Here is a 15,574-nt window from a genome sequence, read left to right as displayed (position 1 = left end):
AAAACTCATGTCCTACTCTAGGTCTCTGTCTTGTTGAGGTGGAGTATCTATAGGACAAAACTCATGTCCTACTCTAGGTCTCTGTCTTGTTGAGGTGGAGTATCTATAGGACAAAACTCATGTCCTACTCTAGGTCTCTGTCTTGTTGAGGTGGAGTATCTATAGGACAAAACTCATGTCCTACTCTAGGTCTCTGTCTTGTTGAGGTGGAGTATCTATAGGACAAAACTCATGTCCTACTCTAGGTCTCTGTCTTGTTGAGGTGGAGTATCTATAGGACAAAACTCATGTCCTAGGACAAAACTCTCTAGGTCTCTGTCTTGTTGAGGTGGAGTATCTATAGGACAAAACTCATGTCCTACTCTAGGTCTCTGTCTTGTTGAGGTGGAGTATCTATAGGACAAAACTCATGTCCTACTCTAGGTCTCTGTCTAGGGTCTCTGTCTTGTTGAGGTGGAGTATCTATAGGACAAAACTCATGTCCTACTCTAGGTCTCTGTCTTGTTGAGGTGGAGTATCTATAGGACAAAACTCATGTCCTACTCTAGGTCTCTGTCTTGTTGAGATGGAGTATCTATAGGACAAAACTCATGTCCTACTCTAGGTCTCTGTCTTGTTGAGTTGAGGTGGAGTATCTATAGGACAAAACTCATGTCCTACTCTAGGTCTCTGTCTTGTTGAGGTGGAGTATCTATAGGACAAAACTCATGTCCTACTCTAGGTCTCTGTCTTGTTGAGGTGGAGTATCTATAGGACAAAACTCATGTCCTACTCTAGGTCTCTGTCTTGTTGAGATGGAGGTATCTATAGGACAAAACTCATGTCCTACTCTAGGTCTCTGTCTTGTTGAGGTGGAGTATCTATAGGACAAAACTCATGTCCTACTCTAGGTCTCTGTCTTGTTGAGATGGAGTATCTATAGGACAAAACTCATGTCCTACTCTAGGTCTCTGTCTTGTTGAGGTGGAGTATCTATAGGACAAAACTCATGTCCTACTCTAGGTCTCTGTCTTGTTGAGGTGGAGTATCTATAGGACAAAACTCATGTCCTATGTCTCTGTCTTGTTGAGGTGGAGTATCTATAGGACAAAACTCATGGTCTCTGTCTTGTTGAGATGGAGTATCTATAGGACAAAACTCATGTCCTACTATAGGTCTTGTTGAGATGGAGTATCTATAGGACAAAACTCATGTCCTACTATAGGTCTCTGTCTTGTTGAGATGGAGTATCTATAGGACAAAACTCATGTCCTACTCTAGGTCTCTGTCTTGTTGAGATGGAGTATCTATAGGACAAAACTCATGTCCTACTCTAGGTCTCTGTCTTGAGATGGAGTATCTATAGGACAAAACTCATGTCCTACTCTAGGTCTCTGTCTTGTTGAGGTGGAGTATCTATAGGACAAAACTCATGTCCTACTCTAGGTCTCTGTCTTGTTGAGATGGAGTATCTATAGGACAAAACTCATGTCCTACTCTAGGTCTCTGTCTTGTTGAGATGGAGTATCTATAGGACAAAACTCATGTCCTACTCTAGGTCTCTGTCTTGTTGAGGTGGAGTATCTATAGGACAAAACTCATGTCCTACTCTAGGTCTGTCTGTCTTAGGACAAAACTCATGTCCTACTCTAGGTCTCTGTCTTGTTGAGGTGGAGTATCTATAGGACAAAACTCATGTCCTACTCTAGGTCTCTGTCTTGTTGAGGTGGTCTCTCTGTCTTGTTGGGAGTATCTATAGGACAAAACTCATGTCCTACTCTAGGTCTCTGTCTTGTTGAGATGGAGTATCTATAGGACAAAACTCATGTCCTACTCTAGGTCTCTGTCTTGTTGAGGTGGAGTATCTATAGGACAAAACTCATGTCCTACTCTAGGTCTCTGTCTTGTTGAGATGGAGTATCTATAGGACAAAACTCATGTCCTACTCTAGGTCTCTGTCTTGTTGAGGTGGAGTATCTATAGGACAAAACTCATGTCCTACTCTAGGTCTCTGTCTTGTTGAGGTGGAGTATCTATAGGACAAAACTCATGTCCTACTCTAGGTCTCTGTCTTGTTGAGGTGGAGTATCTATAGGACAAAACTCATGTCCTACTCTAGGTCTCTGTCTTGTTGAGGTGGAGTATCTATAGGACAAAACTCATGTCCTACTCTAGGTCTGTCTGTCTTGTTGAGGTGGAGTATCTATAGGACAAAACTCATGTCCTACTCTAGGTCTCTGTCTTGTTGAGATGGAGTATCTATAGGACAAAACTCATGTCCTACTCTAGGTCTCTGTCTTGTTGAGGTGGAGTATCTATAGGACAAAACTCATGTCCTACTCTAGGTCTCTGTCTTGTTGAGGTGGAGTATCTATAGGACAAAACTCATGTCCTACTCTAGGTCTGTCTTGTTGAGATGGAGTATCTATAGGACAAAACTCATGTCCTACTCTAGGTCTCTGTCTTGTTGAGATGGAGTATCTATAGGACAAAACTCATGTCCTACTCTAGGTCTCTGTCTTGTTGAGGTGGAGTATCTATAGGACAAAACTCATGTCCTACTCTAGGTCTCTGTCTTGTTGAGGTGGAGTATCTATAGGACAAAACTCATGTCCTACTCTAGGTCTTGTTGAGGTGGAGTATCTATAGGACAAAACTCATGTCCTACTCTAGGTCTTGTTGAGATGGAGTATCTATAGGACAAAACTCATGTCCTACTCTAGGTCTCTGTCTTGTTGAGATGGAGTATCTATAGGACAAAACTCATGTCCTACAATAGGTCTTGTTGAGATGGAGTATCTATAGGACAAAACTCATGTCCTACTCTAGGTCTTGTTGAGATGGAGTATCTATAGGACAAAACTCATGTCCTACTCTAGGTCTCTGTCTTGTTGAGATGGAGTATCTATAGGACAAAAAACTCATGTCCTACTCTAGGTCTTGTTGAGATGGAGTATCTATAGGACAAAACTCATGTCCTACTCTAGGTCTCTGTCTTGTTGAGATGGAGTATCTATAGGACAAAACTCATGTCCTACTAGGTCTCTGTCTTGTTAGGTCTCTGTCTTGTTGAGATGGAGTATCTATAGGACAAAACTCATGTCCTACTCTAGGTCTCTGTCTTGTTGAGATGGAGTATCTATAGGACAAAACTCATGTCCTACTCTAGGTCTCTGTCTTGTTGAGGTGGAGTATCTATAGGACAAAACTCATGTCCTACTCTAGGTCTCTGTCTTGTTGAGGTGGAGTATCTATAGGACAAAACTCATGTCCTACTCTAGGTCTCTGTCTTGTTGAGGTGGAGTATCTATAGGACAAAACTCATGTCCTACTCTAGGTCTCTGTCTTGTTGAGGTGGAGTATCTATAGGACAAAACTCATGTCCTACTCTAGGTCTCTGTCTTGTTGAGGTGGAGTATCTATAGGACAAAACTCATGTCCTACTCTAGGTCTCTGTCTTGTTGAGGTGGAGTATCTATAGGACAAAACTCATGTCCTACTCTAGGTCTCTGTCTTGTTGAGGTGGAGTATCTATAGGACAAAACTCATGTCCTACTCTAGGTCTCTGTCTTGTTGAGATGGAGTATCTATAGGACAAAAAACTCATGTCCTACTCTAGGTCTCTGTCTTGTTGAGGTGGAGTATCTATAGGACAAAACTCATGTCCTACTCTAGGTCTCTGTCTTGTTGAGGTGGAGTATCTATAGGACAAAACTCATGTCCTACTCTAGGTCTCTGTCTTGTTGAGGTGGAGTATCTATAGGACAAAACTCATGTCCTACTCTAGGTCTCTGTCTTGTTGAGGTGGAGTATCTATAGGACAAAACTCATGTCCTACTCTAGGTCTCTGTCTTGTTGAGGTGGAGTATCTATAGGACAAAACTCATGTCCTACTCTAGGTCTCTGTCTTGTTGAGGTGGAGTATCTATAGGACAAAACTCATGTCCTACTCTAGGTCTCTGTCTTGTTGAGGTGGAGTATCTATAGGACAAAACTCATGTCCTACTCTAGGTCTCTGTCTTGTTGAGGTGGAGTATCTATAGGACAAAACTCATGTCCTACTCTAGGTCTCTGTCTTGTTGAGGTGGAGTATCTATAGGACAAAACTCATGTCCTACTCTAGGTCTCTGTCTTGTTGAGGTGGAGTATCTATAGGACAAAACTCATGTCCTACTCTAGGTCTCTGTCTTGTTGAGATGGAGTATCTATAGGACAAAACTAATGTCCTACTCTAGGTCTCTGTCTTGTTGAGGTGGAGTATCTATAGGACAAAACTCATGTCCTACTCTAGGTCTCTGTCTTGTTGAGGTGGAGTATCTATAGGACAAAACTCATGTCCTACTCTAGGTCTCTGTCTTGTTGAGATGGAGTATCTATAGGACAAAACTCATGTCCTACTCTAGGTCTTGTTGAGATGGAGTATCTATAGGACAAAACTCATGTCCTACTCTAGGTCTTGTTGAGATGGAGTATCTATAGGACAAAACTCATGTCCTACTCTAGGTCTTGTTGAGATGGAGTATCTATAGGACAAAACTCATGTCCTACTCTAGGTCTCTGTCTTGTTGAGGTGGAGTATCTATAGGACAAAACTCATGTCCTACTCTAGGTCTCTGTCTTGTTGAGGTGGAGTATCTATAGGACAAAACTCATGTCCTACTCTAGGTCTTGTTGAGATGGAGTATCTATAGGACAAAACTCATGTCCTACTCTAGGTCTCTGTCTTGTTGAGGTGGAGTATCTATAGGACAAAACTCATGTCCTACTCTAGGTCTCTGTCTTGTTGAGGTGGAGTATCTATAGGACAAAACTCATGTCCTACTCTAGGTCTCTGTCTTGTTGAGGTGGAGTATTTATAGGACAAAACTCATGTCCTACTCTAGGTCTCTGTCTTGTTGAGGTGGAGTATCTATAGGACAAAACTCATGTCCTACTCTAGGTCTCTGTCTTGTTGAGATGGAGTATCTATAGGACAAAACTCATGTCCTACTCTAGGTCTCTGTCTTGTTGAGGTGGAGTATCTATAGGACAAAACTCATGTCCTACTCTAGGTCTATGTCTTGTTGAGATGGAGTATCTATAGGACAAAACTCATGTCCTACTCTAGGTCTCTGTCTTGTTGAGGTGGAGTATCTATAGGACAAAACTCATGTCCTACTCTAGGTCTCTGTCTTGTTGAGGTGGAGTATCTATAGGACAAAACTCATGTCCTACTCTAGGTCTCTGTCTTGTTGAGGTGGAGTATCTATAGGACAAAATTCATGTCCTACTCTAGGTCTCTGTCTTGTTGAGATGAGGTATCTATAGGACAAAACTCATGTCCTACTCTAGGTCTCTGTCTTGTTGAGGTGGAGTATCTATAGGACAAAACTCATGTCCTACTCTAGGTCTCTGTCTTGTTGAGATGGAGTATCTATAGGACAAAACTCATGTCCTACTCTAGGTCTCTGTCTTGTTGAGGTGGAGTATCTATAGGACAAAACTCATGTCCTACTCTAGGTCTCTGTCTTGTTGAGGTGGAGTATCTATAGGACAAAACTCATGTCGTACTCTAGGTCTTGTTGAGATGGAGTATCTATAGGACAAAACTCATGTCCTACTCTAGGTCTTGTTGAGATAGAGTATCTATAGGACAAAACTCATGTCCTACTCTAGGTCTCTGTCTTGTTGAGGTGGAGTATCTATAGGACAAAACTCATGTCCTACTCTAGGTCTCTGTCTTGTTGAGGTGGAGTATCTATAGGACAAAACTCATGTCCTACTCTAGGTCTTGTTGAGGTGGAGTATCTATAGGACAAAACTCATGTCCTACTCTAGGTCTTGTTGAGATGGAGTATCTATAGGACAAAACTCATGTCCTACTCTAGGTCTCTGTCTTGTTGAGATGGAGTATCTACAGGACAAAACTCATGTCCTACAATAGGTCTTGTTGAGATGGAGTATCTATAGGACAAAACTCATGTCCTACTCTAGGTCTTGTTGAGATGGAGTATCTATAGGACAAAACTCATGTCCTACTCTAGGTCTCTGTCTTGTTGAGATGGAGTATCTATAGGACAAAACTCATGTCCTACTCTAGGTCTTGTTGAGATGGAGTATCTATAGGACAAAACTCATGTCCTACTCTAGGTCTCTGTCTTGTTGAGATGGAGTATCTATAGGACAAAACTCATGTCCTACTCTAGGTCTCTGTCTTGTTGAGGTGGAGTATCTATAGGACAAAACTCATGTCCTACTCTAGGTCTCTGTCTTGTTGAGGTGGAGTATCTATAGGACAAAACTCATGTCGTACTCTAGGTCTTGTTGAGATGGAGTATCTATAGGACAAAACTCATGTCCTACTCTAGGTCTTGTTGAGATAGAGTATCTATAGGACAAAACTCATGTCCTACTCTAGGTCTCTGTCTTGTTGAGGTGGAGTATCTATAGGACAAAACTCATGTCCTACTCTAGGTCTCTGTCTTGTTGAGGTGGAGTATCTATAGGACAAAACTCATGTCCTACTCTAGGTCTTGTTGAGGTGGAGTATCTATAGGACAAAACTCATGTCCTACTCTAGGTCTTGTTGAGATGGAGTATCTATAGGACAAAACTCATGTCCTACTCTAGGTCTCTGTCTTGTTGAGATGGAGTATCTACAGGACAAAACTCATGTCCTACAATAGGTCTTGTTGAGATGGAGTATCTATAGGACAAAACTCATGTCCTACTCTAGGTCTTGTTGAGATGGAGTATCTATAGGACAAAACTCATGTCCTACTCTAGGTCTCTGTCTTGTTGAGATGGAGTATCTATAGGACAAAACTCATGTCCTACTCTAGGTCTTGTTGAGATGGAGTATCTATAGGACAAAACTCATGTCCTACTATAGGTCTTGTTGAGATGGAGTATCTATAGGACAAAATTCATGTCCTACTCTAGGTCTCTGTCTTGTTGAGATGGAGTATCTATAGGACAAAACTCATGTCCTACTATAGGTCTTGTTGAGATGGAGTATCTATAGGACAAAACTCATGTCCTACTATAGGTCTTGTTGAGATGGAGTATCTATAGGACAAAACTCATGTCCTACTATAGGTCTTGTTGAGATGGAGTATCTATAGGACAAAACTCATGTCCTACTCTAGGTCTCTGTCTTGTTGAGATGGAGTATCTATAGGACAAAACTCATGTCCCAGTAGTAGTTTGACAATTGAACTGTGCCTTCCCCTTCCCGCCTTGTATTTAGTGTGAGATGCAATCATCCTGCCCACTAGATGCACTATTTTGTCTGTCCTCTCTCCTGCCGACAGCTGCCACTGGCTGCTGTGTTAACCCTGTTCTCTTCTCCCTCCCTTCCCCTATCTCTCTGATCTCTTCTCCTCCCCCCTTCTCCCTCCCTCTCTTTCTCTCCCACGGCACCGTCCCAAGGCCCGGCTCCCCTCCTGCTCATCCACTTATAGTGTCTCAGAGGTACCTCCGCATTTGTCAATCTACCTGCATTGCCATGGCAATCACCCCATCACCACCCTGTCCTCTCTTCTATCACTCTTCCTCCGTCAAATTCCCTAGTCCCGCCTCCTTAGAGGCCCTTCCACAGTCCTTTCCTCCCTATTTTCTATCCTACCACCTTTCCCACTCCACTCCTCACATCACCTTCCCTCACCTCCTCTCCCCTCCCACTATCCTTACACCTCCCCTCCCCTCGCCTCCCCTCGCCTCGCCTCCCCTCCCCTCCCTCTATCGTTCCATCCGCCCCCCTTCTCTCCTACCCTCACTGCAGCACTGTGACCCCCCAAACCTCTCAACTAGACATGCATCTTACTGGTGACCAAAGAGCTTAGAAATCTGGAGATACTCTACACTATTATTTGTTGCGTTGTTGTAAGCTATTTCTTGAGTTTTTGAGTTTACTGGATAAATGATGTGTGTTTACTCTCTCTCTCACACACACACATTCCTCAGGCTTTAAATATAATCCTCTCTCTCTTTCTCACACTCATTCCTCAGGCATTAAATCTAATCCACTCTCTGAACGATGCTTTTAAAAATCTCCTCCCGTCCTAATCGTCACGGTATCATTATAACCATGGTAACCATGACCGTTTGCTTTGTTTGTGTTTAGAAACAGTTTGGGTTCCTTGCCCTTTTGGATTTTCAGATTGAGTCAATGAAAGTGAATGTAGAAATTGTAGAGCCATGTCCATGTCTATGTGGTTCAGTGCGGTTTGAGTTTTGTTCCATATTTGATTTGGCTCCATTTGTTTGGCTAAATGTCTGCAGTCTCCATCCCATACCAGTCCCTGCAGGCGTACTTCCTTTGTAGTGTGTTTGGCCAGTGTGTGTCAGGACAATTGGGAATTGGTGGGTAGTGTGCTTGTGTGTGTATGCGTTACCTGTGGTTGTGTGTGTGCTTGAGACATACCTGTGTTTGTGTCTGTGTGAGCCATACCTGTGTTTTTGTGCACAGATGAGCCTAATTGTATGTGCCATGTTTGGTGTGTGTGTGTGTGTGTGGTCCAGGCGAGTGACTGTCCTGTGGCTTTCTCCAGGCTGCACGGAGAGAGTTCAGGGCTCACCTGGATGAGGTCATCACGCTCCGGTCTAGGTACTCTACCTTGGACCAGGTAAATGGTTACACACACACACCATGCCCCGGGGCCATCAGCAAGTCTTCCTGTCATCTCAAGTCTGTGACAGGCTCACTTTATCACTAGAGGACATGACATGTTGTCCTGTTAACACTATTGGAATCCTGGCCCACAGGCGCTGATCAATCCCTCTGATTGGGTCATCTCCTAGTAAGTCTTTTTTTTGATTGGGCTTGACAGTCACGTCTGTCTTTTAGTCCAAAGGTAATCAGAGTCCTTATTGGCATTCATCAACATGCTGACTCATCTGTTTCTGCTTGACCCTCATCTCATCTTGATGACTTTGTGTGTGTGTGTGTGTGTGTGTGTGTGTGTGTGTGTGTGTGTGTGTGTGTGTGTGTGTGTGTGTGTGTGTGTGTGTGTGCGCGCACATTCACTTGTTTATTCATTCAATTATTCATCCAATCCTTCCCTTCTCTGTTTGCCTCACTTTCATTCATGACCTCTGTTGTGGGAGGAAGGGAGAGAGAGCAGGAGAGAGAGAGCAGAAAGGGAGGGAGAGAGAGCAGAAAGGGGGGGGAGGGAGAGACGAAAGTGATGGAGAGGTGAGAGAGAGAGGAGAAAGGGAGGGAGAGAGAGGAGAGGATAAGGGAGGGAGGGAGAGAGGAGAAGGGGAGGGAGAGAGAAGGGAGGGAGAGGGAGGGGAGAGAGGAGAAGGGGAGGGAGAGATAGGGAGGGAGAGATGAGAGATAGGAAGGGAGAGATGAGGAGAGATAGGGAGGGAGAGATACAGAGGAGAAAGTGAGTGGGAGAAGAGAGAGAAAGGAGAAAGTGAGTGGGAGAAGAGAGAGAAAGGAGAAAGGGAGGGAGAGGTGAGAGAGAGAGAGAAAGGGAGGGAGAAGAGGAGGGAGGGGGAGAGGGAGAGGATAAGGGAGGGGGAGGGAGGGAGGGAGGGAGGGAGGGAGGGAGGGAGGGAGGGAGGGAGGGAGGGAGGGAGGGAGGAAGATAGAGAGGGGGGAGGGGAGGAGAGGAGAAGGAGAGGGAGAGAGGAAAGGGGAGGAAAAGGGGAGGAAGAGAGGAGAAGGGGAGGGAGAGATGAGGAGAGCTAGGGAGGGAGAGCTAGGGAGGGAGAGATACAGAGGAGAAAGTGAGGGGGAGAGGAGAGAGAAAGGAGAAAGGGAGGGAGAGATGAGGAGAGAGGGAGAGATGAGGAGAGCTAGGGAGGGAGAGATACAGAGGAGAAAGTGAGGGGGAGAGGAGAGAGAAAGGAGAAAGGGAGGGAGAGATGAGGAGAGAGGGAGAGATGAGGAGAGCTAGGGAGGGAGAGATACAGAGGAGAAAGTGAGGGGGAGAGGAGAGAGAAAGGAGAAAGGGAGGGAGAGAGGAGAATGTGAGGAAGAGAGAGGAGAATGTGAGGAAGAGAGAGGAGAATGTGAGGAAGAGAGAGGAGGACAGGAGAAAGAGAGAAGAAAGTGGGGAAGAGAGGAGAGAGTAGAATGTGAGGGAGAAAGGGGGAGAGGAGAGTGAGAAGACAGTGGGGAAGAGGGGAGAGAGTAGAATGTGAGGGAGAAAGGGGGAGAGGAGAGTGAGAAGAGAAAGTTATAGAGAGAGTGCAGGCAGATGGACAGCATCAGCGACCATACAGTGAAGAAAGTCACTGTGTTCTTACGATGGCAGTCCGCCTCTCCTCTTGTCATGTTCCCATGAGCCCGTTGTCATGGTAAAGGCAGTCAAGCCTGCTGTACATAACATATCCCACAGGCAGCTGTGTCTCCTCTGATATTTTCCCTCCAGTCTTGTTGTGTCCTCGCTATTGTGATGATCTTTCATCCGTGCCTGTTGTTTGACTATTGTAATGTCGTTAGTGTTTAGGTTGAGTGCTTAAGGAGGCTGACCTCCTGTCCTACTATTCTTAATGTAGTCCAGAGTGTTCATCTCCAGCTTAGGTGGATAGATTCATAGGGAGAGATGAAGAGACAAGTTGTTTAAACTCTTGTGGTTAGGGATGTTTCACAGTAGTATCACAGAAGGCCCATGTTGACAGGATTTCTCAAATCACTGCGAGCCTTTGTTACCTGCACGACCATATCCCGCAGCACCTATGGTACTGAGAGTGTACAGACCAAGATATCAGGCCAGATGGTTCTACACTGAGCAAAAATATAAACAGAACATGTAAAGTATTGGTCCCATTTTTCATGAAATAAAAGATCCCAGACATTTTCCATACGCACAAAAATCTTATTTCTCCAGAAATTTGTTTACATCCCTGGGATCCAGACTGGCGCAGCGGTCTAAGCCACTGCATCTCAGTCCTAGAGGCGTCACTACATACCTGGTTCGATTCCAGGCTGTATCACAACTGGCCGTGATTGGGAGTCCCCATAGGGCGGCACAATTGGCCCAGCATCGTCCAAGTTAGGGTTTGGCCGGGATAGGCCGTCATTGTAAATAAGAATTTGTTCTTAACTGACTTGCCAAGTTAAAGGTTAAAAAGCTGATTTAGTATGATCATTACACAAGTACAATTGTGCTGGGGACAATGAAGGCAATTTTGTCACACGTGTCAAGTTTTGAGGGAGCGTGCAGTTGGCATGCTGACAGCAGGAATATCCACCAGAGTTGTTGCCAGAGAATTGAATGTTAATTTCTCTTCCATAAGCCACCTCCAACACTGTTTTAGATCATTTGTCAGTATGTCCAACCGGCCTCATAACTGCAGAACACGTGTGTGGCGTTGTGTGGGTGAGCAGTTTGCTGATGTTGTGAACAGAGTGCCCCATGGGGCTATGGTATAGGCGGCCATAAGCTACGGACAGTGGACACAATTGCATTTTATCGATGGTAATTTGAACGCACAGAGATTGCGTGATGAGATCCTGAGGCCCATTATTGTGCCATTCCTCTGCCACCATCACCTCACTGTTTCAGCATGATAATACACGGCTCCATATCGCAATTCCTGGAAGCTGAAAATGTCCCAGTTCTTCCATGGTATACATACTCACCAGACATGTCACCCACTGAGCATGTTTGGGATGCTCTGGGTCGACATGTCCCAGTTCTTCCATGGTATACATACTCACCAGACATGTCACCCACTGAGCATGTTTGGGATGCTCTGGGTCGACATGTCCCAGTTCTTCCATGGTATACATACCCAGCAGACATGTCACCCACTGAGCATGTTTGGGATGCTCTGGGTCGACATGTCTCAGTTCTTCCATGGTATACATACTCACCAGACATGTCACCCACTGAGCATGTTTGGGATGCTCTGGGTCGACATGTCCCAGTTCTTCCATGGTATACATACTCAGCAGACATGTCACCCACTGAGCATGTTTGGGATGCTCTGGGTCGACATGTCCCAGTTTTTCCATGGTATACATACTCAGCAGACATGTCTCCCACTGAGCATGTTTGGGATGCTCTGGGTCGACATGTCCCAGTTCTTCCATGGTATCATGGTATACATACTCAGCAGACATGTCACCCACTGAGCATGTTTGGGATGCTCTGGGTCGACATGTCCCAGTTCTTCCATGGTATACATACTCAGCAGACATGTCACCCACTGAGCATGTTTGGGATGCTCTGGGTCGACATGTCCCAGTTCTTCCATGGTATACATACTCACCAGACATGTCACCCACTGAGCATGTTTGGGATGCTCTGGGTCGACATGTCCCAGTTCTTCCATGGTATACATACCCAGCAGACATGTCACCCACTGAGCATGTTTGGGATGCTCTGGGTCGACATGTCCCAGTTCTTCCATGGTATACATACTCAGCAGACATGTCACCCACTGAGCATGTTTGGGATGCTCTGGGTCGACATGTCCCAGTTCTTCCATGGTATACATACTCAGCAGACATGTCACCCACTGAGCATGTTTGGGATGCTCTGGGTCGACATGTCCCAGTTCTTCCATGGTATACATACTCAGCAGACATGTCACCCACTGAGCATGTTTGGGATGATCTGGGTCGACGCGTGCAGCAGTGGTTTCCAGTTCCCAGATACTGACTGGTTTTCTGATCTACGCCTCTACCTTTTTTGATTAAGGTATCTGTGACCAACAAAAGCATATCTGTATTCCCAGTCATGTGATATCCATAGAGTTGGTCCTAATTCATTTATTTAAATTGACTAATTTCCTCATATGAACACTAAATCACAAAAATATTTGTCTTGCGTTTTGACTTTTGTTCAGTATACTAGATATATACCCACTACCACCCGGGTCAGAACTGCTCAATGTGGTACTGTTCATCTGTGTTAAGCTCAGTAACACTGTTACACTACATCATGCCAGCTGCTGTTGATCCGTTCTCCTTTTCCCAGAGTCCACTTCATTCTGTATTCTCTCGTCTTTTCTTCACTTCATCCCCTACCTCGCTTTTGACCTCTGGTACAGCTGTTCACTTCTCAACGACCTCTTGTCCAGTCATAGATCTTTGTTTCATTCAACGGTGGTGGGTTACCTATTAAAATGCTCATGTTGATAACTTCTAGTTATTCTACTGTCTCCTAGCATTCCTCTGTCTGTCTGTTGTAAACCTCTTGACTCTGTGCTGTTCTGTCCATACGTTACTGTACTGTAGCTCCACTCGAGGATGGGGCTCAACAGGACCTATGACCTCTCCCTCCCTCTATCTCTCTCTCTCAATCTATCACTCACTCTTTCAGTTGCATTCTATGTATTCTTGTAACATACATGTTCTCCTTTGAGAAGCTGTATGGTGTGCTGGTGGATTCTGGAGATGTTCCAGTCTGTTCTCTAGTCGTCTTTTTCTCTCTGCTCATACTCTGCTCTTTTCTCCATTTAGATGCAGTGTATCCTCCATTCTTTTCTCCATTTAGATGCAGTGTATCCTCTATTCTTTTCTCCTTTTAGATGCAGTGTATCCTCTGTTCTTTTCTCCATTTAGATGCAGTGTATCCTCCGTTCTTTTCTCCATTTAGATGCAGTGTATCCTCTGTTCTTTTCTCCATTTAGATGCAGTGTATCCTCTGTTCTTTTCTCCATTTAGATGCAGTGTATCCTCTGTTCTTTTCTCCATTTAGATGCAGTGTATCCTCTGTTCTTTTCTCCATTTAGATGCAGTGTATCCTCTGTTCTTTTCTCCTTTTAGATGCAGTGTATCATCCGTTCTTTTCTCCATTTAGATGCAGTATATCCTCTGTTCTTTTCTCCATTTAGATGCAGTGTATCCTCTGTTCTTTTCTCCATTTAGATGCAGTGTATCCTCTGTTCTTTTCTCCATTTAGATGCAGTGTATCCTCTGTTCTTTTCTCCATTTAGATGCAGTGTATCCTCTGTTCTTTTCTCCTTTTAGATGCAGTGTATCCTCTGTTCTTTTCTCCATTTAGATGCAGTGTATCCTCTGTTCTTTTCTCCTTTTAGATGCAGTGCATTTCTGTTTCTGACTGTTGGTGTGTCAGTAGTGCTGGTCCTTTTTGATTTGTGGTTGGTTAGTTGGTTGTTTGATCTTGTCATACTGTATGTACTGTCGTAGAGAGGATTTCATACGGTCTGTTGCACCAGACCCTAGCTAGCCCATGTGCCACTGTCCTCTAGGCCAGGGGCATTGGGTGTCCGAGGTTCCAGCTAGGGTTCCTACATATTTTGGGGCGGCAGGTAGCCTAGTGGTCAGAGCGTTGGACTAGTAACCGAAAGATTGCTAGATCGAATCCCTGAACTGACAAGGTAAAAAAAATCGGTCATTCTGCCCCTGAACAAGGCAGTTAACCCACTGTTCCTAGGCCATCATTGAAAATAAGAATTTGTTCTTAACTGACTTGCCTAGTTAAATAAAGGTAAATAAATAATACTGCAGTGTTATATGCTACTGGCCTATGGGGACAGTGGCACATGGATTAGGACAGTCTTACATAAATTAGGACAGCCTTACATAAATGAATTAGGACAGCCTTACTACTGAGATGTGAAGCGAACACCTCCAAAACCAACTGTAAGCCAAGCCTGAAACCCTGGGATCTAACCCCACCCTACCCTGGGATCTAACCCCACCCTACCCTGGGATCTAACCCCACCCTACCCTGGGATCTAACCCCACCCTACCCTGGGATCTAACCCCACCCTGCCCTGGGATCTAACCCCACCCTACCCTGGGATCTAACCCCACCCTACCCTGGGATCTAACCCCGCCATCCCCACCTCGCTTCCTCCTACCCCATACACATGCTCTGCTCGGCCACACTAAACCACTATCCTTGGCTTGAGATCCTCATCTTATCTATTATTAATTGCCATTCATGTTCTGAAGATTGTTTGATTGTGGTTGTCTTTATGTTCTGCATTAGTAGCATTAGTAGCTGGATGTGTAGATGACCATTCCAATCTGTTGGAGCCAGAATGATCGGATCTATTGTGGTTTCACCTCAACCATGTCTTTCTCTCGTCTTCCTCCATTTCTTCTTTCTCTTTCTCTATCTGTCTGTAGGTTCAGTCACGGTGTGGCAGCAAAGAGAACATCCTGAGAGCTAGTAAGTTATTTTATTGAGAGTTTTCTCTGTGGCTGTGTGAGAGAGAGAGTGAGAGCATGTGTGTACGCTCACATGCGTGTTTGTGTGAATGTGAAAGACACGTAATTCTCTCCGTCACACTCCTCCTGTCTTTCTCTCTCTCACTCTGTCCATCAGGTCACAGTGCAGTGGACATCACCAAGGTGGCTCGCCGGCACCGCATGTCTCCCTTCCCCCTCACCTCCATGGATAAGGCCTTCATCACTGTACTGGAGATGACCCCTGTGCTCGGCACCGAGATCATCAACTACAGAGGTGGGTCAGAAAGATGGGCTGACTGACTGACTGAGAGACAGACGGGGGGACAGAGAGGCAGACAGACAAACAGACGGACAGGAAGCTCAGTCATACCCCATCACTGGACACGCCTTCCTTTCCACCCCCTAACATCAGTCATACCGCACACTGGGCCTTCACTACTGTCTGTAGTACTGTCTGTCTGTAGTACTGTCGGTCTGTAGTACTGTCTG

General features: G+C 45.0%; 1 protein-coding gene across 12 annotated transcripts in view; it reads left to right on the top strand.

Moving 5' to 3' along the window:
• The window catches only part of gphna (gephyrin a), a 149,919-nt gene that overhangs the window by 94,117 nt on the left and 40,228 nt on the right, over nucleotides 1-15,574 (top strand). For 8 of the 12 annotated variants that reach the window (XM_046367301.1, XM_046367290.1, XM_046367295.1 and 5 more), the window contains 3 exons: nucleotides 7,390-7,431; nucleotides 15,023-15,065; nucleotides 15,222-15,359. In XM_046367301.1, coding sequence (XP_046223257.1) covers nucleotides 7,390-7,431; nucleotides 15,023-15,065; nucleotides 15,222-15,359 — 223 coding nt within the window. The remainder of the gene's footprint in view (nucleotides 1-7,389; nucleotides 7,432-15,022; nucleotides 15,066-15,221; nucleotides 15,360-15,574) is intronic. The other 4 variants (XM_046367300.1, XM_046367298.1, XM_046367296.1 and 1 more) reach the window with 1 other exon arrangement.

Source organism: Oncorhynchus gorbuscha, linkage group LG10, assembly GCF_021184085.1.
Source record: "Oncorhynchus gorbuscha isolate QuinsamMale2020 ecotype Even-year linkage group LG10, OgorEven_v1.0, whole genome shotgun sequence".
In the NCBI taxonomy this organism is placed as follows: Eukaryota; Metazoa; Chordata; class Actinopteri; order Salmoniformes; family Salmonidae; genus Oncorhynchus; species Oncorhynchus gorbuscha.
This window is presented reverse-complemented; position numbering and strand designations above follow the sequence as displayed.